This window comes from Paramisgurnus dabryanus, chromosome 17 (genome assembly GCF_030506205.2).
Source record: "Paramisgurnus dabryanus chromosome 17, PD_genome_1.1, whole genome shotgun sequence".
Classification (NCBI taxonomy): Eukaryota; Metazoa; Chordata; class Actinopteri; order Cypriniformes; family Cobitidae; genus Paramisgurnus; species Paramisgurnus dabryanus.
This window is the reverse complement of record NC_133353.1, coordinates 5729477-5740184: the sequence shown is the minus strand read 5'-3', so window position 1 is coordinate 5740184 and position 10708 is coordinate 5729477. Positions and strand designations below refer to the sequence as shown.

At 34.8% G+C, this 10708-nt stretch overlaps 1 protein-coding gene across 1 annotated transcript; it reads right to left on the bottom strand.

Annotated features, from left to right (window-relative positions):
• Positions 1-918: 918 nt before the first annotated feature.
• psma3 (proteasome 20S subunit alpha 3) lies at positions 919-10037 on the bottom strand. The gene is made up of 11 exons (XM_065253654.1): positions 9888-10037; positions 9229-9311; positions 7995-8118; positions 7023-7124; positions 6004-6077; positions 5261-5333; positions 4401-4466; positions 2216-2262; positions 1503-1570; positions 1212-1276; positions 919-1128 (listed from the first exon to the last, which is right to left on the bottom strand). The coding sequence occupies exons 1-11, from the start codon at positions 9906-9908 to the stop codon at positions 1084-1086; spliced, it is 768 nt and encodes a 255-aa protein (XP_065109726.1). The 5' UTR covers positions 9909-10037; the 3' UTR covers positions 919-1083.
• Positions 10038-10708: the final 671 nt, after the last annotated feature.

Here is a 10708-nt window from a genome sequence, read left to right as displayed (position 1 = left end):
TTTTGCGTTAAGCACGAGTACAGATAACCTAGAGTATTTTTGTTTAAAATATTATCACTGTAAATTAGTATGACTTTTGGTTGCTGGAATTTATGATATTTTAGTTGTTTGCAATTTAATTGTTGTAAGGTGACAACCAGAAAGTAACTAGTTGTGTACTATTTAGAATTGTGCATGTCATATCTTTGCATTTTGTACTGTCAAAAACACTTTATGTAGGTAATTATGTAGCATAGTTATACATTTTGTTACAATACCAAGATACTAATTTAGTTAGATGCATGAGTTTAATTGAAGAACAGTCAATATGGTGTCGCCTGTGGACATGAACCTCTAGGAACATCCCAGCATGCATCTGTAGGTGCAGTGTTTATATAATTAATAATATCATATTTAATTCATATTTCCATGTGTTGTTGTAGTTTGGGTGCCTTAACTATTACACTAGAACTTGACACTAAAATAATAAATGAGTTTGTGTGGCTTGGTTATAATTCATCATAAACTCATCACAATTGATATTAATTGACATAGGCGGGATACAAAGTATATAAAACTTTATAAGCACTATAACACTTAAGTCTGCTTGGTTTCCATAATGATCACAAATAGTATTGAGTAAACATGATAAACAGTTGCTTTGGGCTCCATACGCTGGTGGTTGGCACAACTAAGCTTCCCTTAGTTCAAGGTTCAAGTCCTTGCTGTGTATTGCTAAAACAAAGTACTGTTTATCTGCACCTGAATTCAGTGTGTATGTGTATTCATTTCTTTGCTGGCCATCCTAGTAATGGACATTCTTGCGTATGTATTCATTGACACAAGTTTTCTATAAAAAAGAAGGTGGATCTGGTGCCTAACCTTGCCTCCCTTACTAATGAATATAATTGACAATTTTGAGTCTGAATCAGAGCTTCGTTCAATGTTACAAATGGTATTTATTTAAGGTTGAAACCCACAGGAGAAGAAAACGTAGGATTTTCTTAATCCATTACAAAACATAAAAAACATTTTATTGTCTGCCCAAAGCTGAGATTCGCCAGGATGTGTTGAACATGGTATACAGGAAGTGAGAAAAGAGGTTTACATATTGTCTTCATCTGAGTCATCCTCTTCCTCCAGCGATTCCTGTAAAGACAGACACATGAGAATAAGCCGACAGTTAAGACACTTTCAGCTATAAAATTATTACTCAATGAAGAGTTACTTACTTTTGCGTATTTCTCTGCCTCCTCTTTGACGTCTTTAGGGACAAGCACATGCCTTCCTTTTGTGACTAATAAAGAAAAGGAAAAAAACAGTTCCTATATGTCTTTTTAAGCCAACCCTAAAAATATATATTGTTGAAAGAAACACTGGGAGTTGCATGTTATGCAAACAATTAAAATGTATTATTTCCTGCATAAAAAGGACATGACACTGAGTTTTAACTTGTAAAAAAGTGTTAAGACTTGGATAAGACAAGACTTGAAATTTCATGTTGACAATAGACAGCACAGTACCTTCTCCAACCCAGCTGAGCTCCAATTCAAAGGATTTGTCTTTCACCTCATCATGTACAATATAGATACTGAGAACAGAAGAAAACATAATTATTAAATTTTATAATGCTTAAATATTTTATCATCATGTATATTGTGCTATGGAGCGTTTCATTGGACACTTGTAAACTCAGCAACTTAAATCTGCTGACAATATTTAGGTACAGATAAGAAAAGCTGAGCTAGACCTTTCAAATCCCAGGCACAACATTCAATGCAAGGAGTTTTGAATGTTATTTATCATCATGTGGCCAAAGAGACTTTATTCCCATACACGTCTTCTGCCCTCTAATGCTGGCTAATATATACTACAGTTTAAAGGTATAGTTTACCCAAAAATGAAACTTCTATCATCATTTACTTACACTCACGTTGTTACAAAACTGTATACATTTCTATGTTCTGATGAACACAAAGATGTTTGTAATTAAGCGGAAACAGAAGCACCATTGACTTCCACTGTACAAAAAAATATTACTATGGAAGTCAATGGTGCTTAAAAACTGTTTGGTTACAAACATTGCTTAAAATATCTTCTTTTGTGTTCAGCAAAACAAAGAGATTTATACAGGTTTGTAACAACATGAGAGGGAGTAAATTATATCAGAATTTTCATTTTTGGGTGAACTATTCCTTTGGGAAGAACTTCATTGTTTGAAATTAAATGCACTCACATTTTTGCCACCTCCTTCACCAGTTCTCTGCAGGTCATGTCTTTCATCTGTTTAAAGAAATAATAGTTAATTCACAAAAACATTTACAAGGTTACGTCTTACCTGAATTACTTTTATCTGTTAACATAAACTATAAATATAAAAGAACCGAATAGAAATATAAAAAAGCATATTTTTCCCTAAACCTACATGACAAGTCTCAGGAATAAAATTTATAAGATGATGTCACACCAGCAGAAATAGGCACCAGTAGTACCAGTGCCTACTCCTTGAACACTCCAGAAAATGCTGTGCACACTACTGTTAGATGAGTTCAACAGGATAAAAATAAACAAATAAAAAATGAGAGTAGATGACAGTCGCTTAAGATGTATTAAACAAGTGACTCTGATTTTTCTTTCTTTAAGCAACAGACAGGATAGAATCAAAGAGTAGATTAATGTTTATATGTCTGTTAAAAGGGACATTTCACAAGACTTTTTAAAATGTCAAATAAATCTTTGGTGTCCCCAAAGTACATAAGTGAAGTTTTAGCTCAAAATACCATATAGATAATTAAGTGTGCTTGCAAAAAACACACTTATTGTACTACATAAGTTTTCTTCTTCTTCTTCTTTTTCTTCTTCCGCCCTTATTTTTGGCCAGCTCCTGCAACTAGGCCGTTTGACACTGGAAACTGGACGTACATGATCCTTGGACCAAACCTCACAAAAGTTACTAAAAGGATTTTTGATTTTCGGAAGCGTTTGCTTGTCACAGCACAAACAAAATCTGCGGTGAGCTGGCAAAACAGGAAGTCGTTCATATCTCAGGAGCGCCTTCAAATTTGTACCCATTAAATTACATCGTATTTTTTATTCCCACTATGGAAGTCAATGGTTACAACAAGCCGTGTGCTAATCATTATTTAACAAAATATCTTCTTTTCTGTTCTTCAGAAGATGTGTTCAAACCAAAGATGAGAAAATGATGACAATTTTTTGGGAGGTGAACTATCCCTTAAACAGGTCAAATTGGCCTCAAACTAAATACCTGCAGCAATTTGAAGGTTATTGGAGACAACAACTGCATCTTTAGCCTGCTACAGACTTTGTGATTTCTGCCATCTTTTAAGATCACAGCTTGCAACATGGATGTAATAACTTGGGTACAACATGTATGTAGAAGGTACGATGATGACACCTACTGTTCGTAGGCCATGACGCATGTTAATAAACAGCATGAGGATGCACTAGTTGTAAATAAACACAGCAAGGAGAATCGTGGATGCCACTTTTGCATGTAGTTTACATAATGTACAGAATATTCATCACGACTACTGCAATGTTAAAGTCAGCAGTGTCTTTACATAGTTTACGCAGTGACGTGTCATTTTATGTTGCACTTTTATTGGCTACTCAGTAGGTGTAGGATCATGCTAAAAGTCTGACACTGCCCGAAAATAATTGCAGACTATCTTCGATCGCAAGACCACGACAAAGGCCCTCTTTGAATCTTTATTACTGTACTATGAAGGACCACCATTTAGGAGCAACGATGGCCATCTTTTGTCTGGGACAGCCGAAAATCTTGAGGTGTGAACCCGATCTTTCTTCAAAGATCCAACATATTTGTGGCATCACAAGATGTTTGTGTTTTAAATTAGATTTAATTGTTCTATAAATGTCATATTTATAATTTTTCTATCATTTCAAGATTTAAAGAAAAAACAGGGTGGTTTGACTTTATTTTCTGTTAAATTACGCTAAAATAAATCACCTGCACAAAACAAAAACGGTGCAAAATTCACACTCATATTCACGCAACTATCATCAGAAGAGTGTGCACGTTCTGTACATTATACGACGTGTATGTCGCGCATGCGCATACAGGAGTATGTAGGCCACGGGTGGTATTGCAATTGTCACAATGCACACGCATCGAACGTCAGTGCACGTGTATGCTTCAAATGAACTACGCTTTGCAAGGCTGTAATTCGACTGTGAATGTACGCTCGTGAATGCATAAGAGCAGACTATAGGCAGGGCTTTAGGGACGAAAGACTGGCTGGTTTTGATTTTTTAAATGTCGACTGGCTTGGGGTTGCTGGTTTTGGAGAAAATGGAAATAAAACACTGCTACTGTGTTTGATTACAATAATTTATAAGCAACTCATTTGTAAAATAACAAATAATAAAACACCTACCTGTAGTTTCTCGATTTCTGTCTTAGCAGCTTGCTTGGCTTTTCCAATAGCACAGCCCCAGTAACCCTAACAAACAAACACAAAAAACTCTTGATTGTATGTTCAAGCACTAGTGGAGTCACTAAAATGGAGATTTGAATGAATAGATGAGAAAATAAAAGTGTACCAATATCATAAAAACAGTAATGTGTAATATAGGACACACAATCAACTAATACAAATTATTTGCAGTCATTTACATTTGTGACCCTGAACCACAAAACCAGTCATAAGCCACATCATCAAACAATACTTATTGATTTTTTAATGCCAAAAATCATTTGGATATAATTTCCTACCGTAAATATATAAAAAATGTATTTACCATTAGCAATATGTGTTTCTAAGGACTTCATTTGGCAACTTTAATTTCATTTGGCAATTTTTTTGCACCCTTAAGATTCAGCTTTTAGATGATGATGATGAAAATCTCAATTTCAACAAATTGACCCTTATGACTGGATTGTGTTGTCCAAGGTCACATTTGTTGTCAGGTGGCATTTCCATGTACAGAATATTGTGTAAACATTTGAAAATCTCAGATGCAAAACCCTCTAAGTGCGTCTCTTACATGTTTCTTGTACATTAGCATTTTTTAATCAGGCTTTTAATGGATTCTGTAAAAAAAAACTGCATTTCTGAATGGCCTGAGGCCGGTGATTAGGGAGAATTGAATCAAAATTAGTTGATGAATGTATAATACATGCCAAGAGCATTCTGTTAATATCATCTCATTTTTGACGCAGTTGGTGTTTAGAGGTTTTTGCATCTGAGCATATGCAATGCATATGTAACACCATTGATTAACCGAAATCGCTTACATATGAAATCCCAGAGGGGTCGACCATGTAGAGTTGTGCACCATCATCTTCGTCATAAGACCCCAGGATGAAACTGAAAGAGGTACAAAAATAAAATCAGTGTTGTTTGACTGAGGTTACAATACTTATAAAAAACATTTCAATACCAGGTTTGTTACATATAGGGACATTCCTAGACAGTGCTTATCATAGTCCCAGACTAAAATGTGTTTTTGAGATGGTTCAATTTAAAAACATCTTGCACATATCTGAACTCTTTCCCCGCCATAGTTTAAAAAAAAATATGCCAGCCAGTGCAAGCATTTAAGATGATTTTCACAAAAGTTTAATGCCTTCCAGAACATTTTCTTCTTTAAATATATAAACATATAATATATATCAAATGAAATAACAGATCCTCTGCTTTCAAACAAAAAAAGTTTCATCCTCATCACCTCTCAAATGGGTAGGTTTCTTCAAAAATACAGAATTTTGAAAAAAGCTGATATAATTGCATTTTTATAATGGACTTAAATGACAAGATAATGGCGGGAAAGAGTTCACATATATCAGGTGCCATTGTTTTGTCTCAAAATGCACATCAGTAATAAATATATGTAAGGTAATGTCCTAAAATAAATAAGGCCTAGTCCTAGTCTAAACCTTGTCTGGAAAACTGCCCCATACTGTTGACAAAGCTTGTTTAAGAAACGACTTACACTGTCTTTTTGTACAAAACGTTACTTTGTGTACAATATCTTTACCTGCATCCAAAAGGTCTCACAGCGCTGTATAATGTGTAAGCATGGACATACATGGCCACTCTTTCAGCTAAATGCTGTATGAATGAGAAAAGTATATCAATGACACAATCTGAAAGACATTTACTTCTTATCTCATTTAATCATTTGGTGGATCATGAGTGTAGCAAAAATACATACAGGTATTATTTAAATAATTCAGATAATTACACTATTAAAATAATTTACATATTTGACATAGATGTTTCATCTATCAGGCAATTTGTTTCACAATTCATATGTTGTCATTTCCAAATTATTTTAGGGTTTTTTCAGACCTGTAGATCGATTGCTTTGTTCCGAAACCGGGTGTTAAATGGCTACAACGTTGCAATTTTATGTTGGTTCAGTTTGCATTCACAAGGCAATATTTCCAAATAAATCAGACTTTGTTAACACAAGTCACATGCGAGTAAATGAGAGCTATCAGAAGACACTGTATAAGAACAGGTGCACTTTGGTTTTAAATGGCATTGACGTGCTCACCAGAATTTGTCACCAAAAAGCAATCAGGTATGTTTATGGTTAACAAAGCGATAAGATGTTGGAGCCAGTGGTGTAGTGGACAGTGCTCCGACATATGGTGCAGACGCACTTCCGGTGACCTGAGTTCGAATCCCAGCTCGAGGTCCTTTGCCGATCCCATATTCCACTCTCCACCCTGTACTTTCCTGTCATCACTTAATTACTGTCTATCAAATAAAGGCAAAATGGCCCCAAAAAATATTAAAAAAGCAATATGATGACCTGTTTGTTGGGTCGAATTGCTTATAAAAACCGCTGTGGATCTGAGCGCGATTGCCGTGTTCACATATGTCTAAACGAACCAAACCAAGGGAGAAAACGCACCAGGTTCCGGCTCAGGTCTGAAAACACCCTTAGTTACGGTTAAACATGACATGTTTTATCAGCACGAACAATGTTACATTGACAAGTGTGCCACTTTGTGCAATAAGCTTAAATGGTAAATCTATTTTCCTCACCTTCAATGGGATGTCATGGCCATAGTTAGAGCGGAAGTTAGACGCTTCTTCTCTGGCTACCTCTGAAAGTGATCGAGCGTCTGCTAGAAGACCAGCCACTGCCTGCAAGACAAACACACAGATGACACTTCATGTCCATGTAATTGATCTGGATTTAAGTTTACATTACACTATGTTCCAAACGTCCTCCAGGATTTATTTGCTTTTGGAGACAACCCTTATTTTCTTATATTCCTTTGATATTATGAATTAAATTTATTAGACCATCACCCTGTGTAAGGTTTAAAAGATAGAATTTTGTCAGCTCAAATTTGTGTATAAAATGCCAATTTATTTGGACATTTATGATTCCTATTCAAATTGATGAAACATCGAGAACTTATAACCTTAAAATCTTTAATATTGATCAAGTAAGATCATGTCAAAGATTCAAATTAGAGATGCACCTATATTCAATTTTTCCACAGATATCAGCTAGCTGATTATTCAGACTTATATCTGCCGATAGTGACAGTCTGGTGGTTATAATAACTTGTATTAACTAAATTCTAAAGATTACATTTTCTGAATGTTATTTATTTATATAAAGACCATTAATATTTCACATTAAACTACAGTTTTTTTTATTTTCTACACAAAGAGATAAAATTAATGGCATTTTCCTGTTCTCTTTTGATTGGCAGTATATGTCAGCTATGACTATCAGCTGTTTTTTAACTATTGGCCGATAGCCAATTGTGTGAAAAGTTGCTTTTATCTACCGATACACATTACTGGTCGATATATCAGTGCATCTCTAATTAAAATCCATCAAACTTTGATGTTCCTAATCTCAGGGTCACATATATACACTCTTAAATTCTTATTTAGTATGCTCTTTCATTTAAATATAAACAGGAATTAAGAAAATATGTCATTAAAGATTAGGTGCTAAACACAGGAAACATTTTAAATAATCTGGTATGTTCGTACCATCCCAACGTGGCGATCAATATTGAAGATGCGCTTATTGGAACCCTCTTCATACAATTTGGACAGCACCAGCTTTTCCACACCGAACACGACTCCATCTTTGCATCGGATTCCAATTGCTGTGCTACATGAACAGAAAATGTTGTAAAACAACAGAAAATTAAATAAATGATAATAAACATTTCTTTATTTTCATAACATAAGCCACTTTTTACCATGATATAGTTAAAGGACACCAATTATGACCATTATTACAATATGTAATATAATATGTGCAAAGAATATGTAATTTAATATATCACGTCCCAAATCCCCCTATTTGGGCAGGAACAAAAATGCACTGTTTTCGTGTCTGTACCTTTAAATGCAAATGAGCCACAGATTCTCACTCCCTCATCAAAAGAGACAATTGCTGCGTCCAAAACCGCCTACTACATACTATATAGTACGCGAAAAGCAGTAGGCGAGGCGAGTAGTATGTCCGAATACATAGTATTCGAAAAACAGTATGCAAAAATTACCCGGATGACCTACTACTTCCGGTTAGATTTTGCAGCGTGCATACGATGGACGCTTCACTATCCCATGATGCCCCGGACGAGGAGTTATCCAACGAAGAAGAAGAGGCTGTTTTCGCGCTGAAATGACATGACGTGATGACGACGTATGTCACGTGATGTAGCAACATGGCGGATGTAGTACGTCCGAATCTCATTCATACTACCAGGATTCATACTATACAGTACCTACTGTTTTAACGCCAAGTAAGTAGGTACTTCATCTAATTCAGTACCTGCTATACAGAATGCGGTTTCGGACGCAGCCAATGAGTGATTTCAGTTCAAATAGATCTGATTCATGTAAAAACAGTCTGGTATCTTACTATTCAGATATGGTAGACAACGTGCAACCCGCAGAGGGTGGAAACTGTGGTGATGCAGGACTGTCAGTCAGTGGTCGTGGGTGGGGCTTTATCGGTGTGACATCACATTAACAAGAGAGTCAAAACAGCATGTCTAATGAGACTGCTTTGGTTCAATAGGGATTAAAAAAGGAGTGGGTGGATTTTTTTCACTGTAGGGTTGTTGTGTTCACACACTGCCAACACACATTTATGTCCAAACACCTTTAAAAGTGGATTTTGCATAATTGGTGCCCTTAAAAATGTGCATATGAAGAAGGTTTTAATACTTTTAATACAAAGTGTGAGATGGGGGTTATGGTAATTACTTACCTGCTATTTTCTACAGCCTTAATGGCATATTCCACCTGAAATACTCGCCCATCAGGTGAAAAGGTAGAGGCAGATAAATCATACTAGATAGAGTAAAGACAAAAGTGTATCAGTAGTTGTTTCTAGTTGCACATACAATGAGAAGTGGTAAGTCATACTATGAAAAATATACATACAAAATATACACTGCAAAACCACCTGTCAGTTATCTTACAAACATCTAACTTAGTTTGTCGACAAATGCAAAAAAAGTAAAGAATAAAGTAAGAATGGGCAAAATAATAATAATAACTGATATTGAAACGCAGAGCAGTGTTTAGGCTGCAGATCAAATTTACTTTCACTTTAGCTCTACTTCACATGAACCATCACTCATTGTTAGCAAGCAGTGACTCAGCAGAGGCAAAATATAACAAAACACACATATTTAACCCATGTAAATTAAAAGAATATATGTTCATGAAATACATAATATCTATCTCAACTTTAAATTCACTCATGTAAAATAAACACACTATCATCACAGATCCTGCACACCAGCATTAGCTTGTTAGCTTCAGAATGACACAGACATACTCGTATTGCTCAATAAATAACTCAATTATTATCCAGTCTTATTTTAAAACTATGATAATTTTATTATTGCTCATTTTACTCACCCCGGTACCAATTGAGCTCATTTTAATTCACTGTGATGAAATATAAATGTGTGAGAGAGTTTGATACAGCAACCTACGGCGCATCGATTCTCCCTCTGCTACGTGCGAACAACGAGCTCACTGATTGGACAACACGTCGACCAATTACAATCTCTGTGTTGGTTCTAGAGGAAGCTTTCAAAATAAGGGTCCTTTCTTTTCTTTTTTTTTTATTGAACAATCGACAGTAATATAAATATTACAGCAGTGTGTCCAAATATAAACTGTCTGAAAAATAAACAAAATAACACAAAATTAGATAATTTAAAATGAAAATAAAGACATTGTTGCAAGGGGGGAAACAATATATTATATAAAAATATGAAAATAATTACATGCCTTTAGAATCTGACAGGCTTTCTGGTTTTTTGAGGGTAATATTAGATCAACATAGTGTATAATTTCTTCTTTAAATACTTTAAAGCATGGTTTTTGGCCAGATATTTTAATATATATATGGAATTTTGCCGTTAAGATAATAAAATTAATCATGAATGTGTAAATGTGTTTGCCCTTCTGATTTACAAACAGACCTAATAATACATGTTTCCAAAGTAAAAAAAAAAATGTTGGTCAATATTTTCAACAAAGAAGTCAAGTATATGTTGAATAAGGGTCCTTTCGCATTAAACAAATAACAAACAAAAGTGTTATTTAACGTAGTGTTTTTGAAAGAATTTGAAAATTATAATATAAAAATAAGTTGTTTAAGTGCAATCTAAATAATTTAGCCAAATCAAAAGAATAACAAACAAAAGCCCCTTTTGACATAATGGAGCGGT

Bases quoted from the DNA above. Each gene is read 5' to 3' on its own strand.
- psma3 (XM_065253654.1), bottom strand. From the start codon at position 9,908: ATGAGCTCAATTGGTACCGGG. The intron at 9,312-9,887 runs GTGAGTAAAATG...TACTCTATCTAG, and splicing joins TGAGCTCAATTGGTACCGGG to TATGATTTATCTGCCTCTAC. The intron at 1,571-2,215 runs GTGAGTGCATTT...TTCTGTTCTCAG, and splicing joins GTGAAGGAGGTGGCAAAAAT to TATCTATATTGTACATGATG.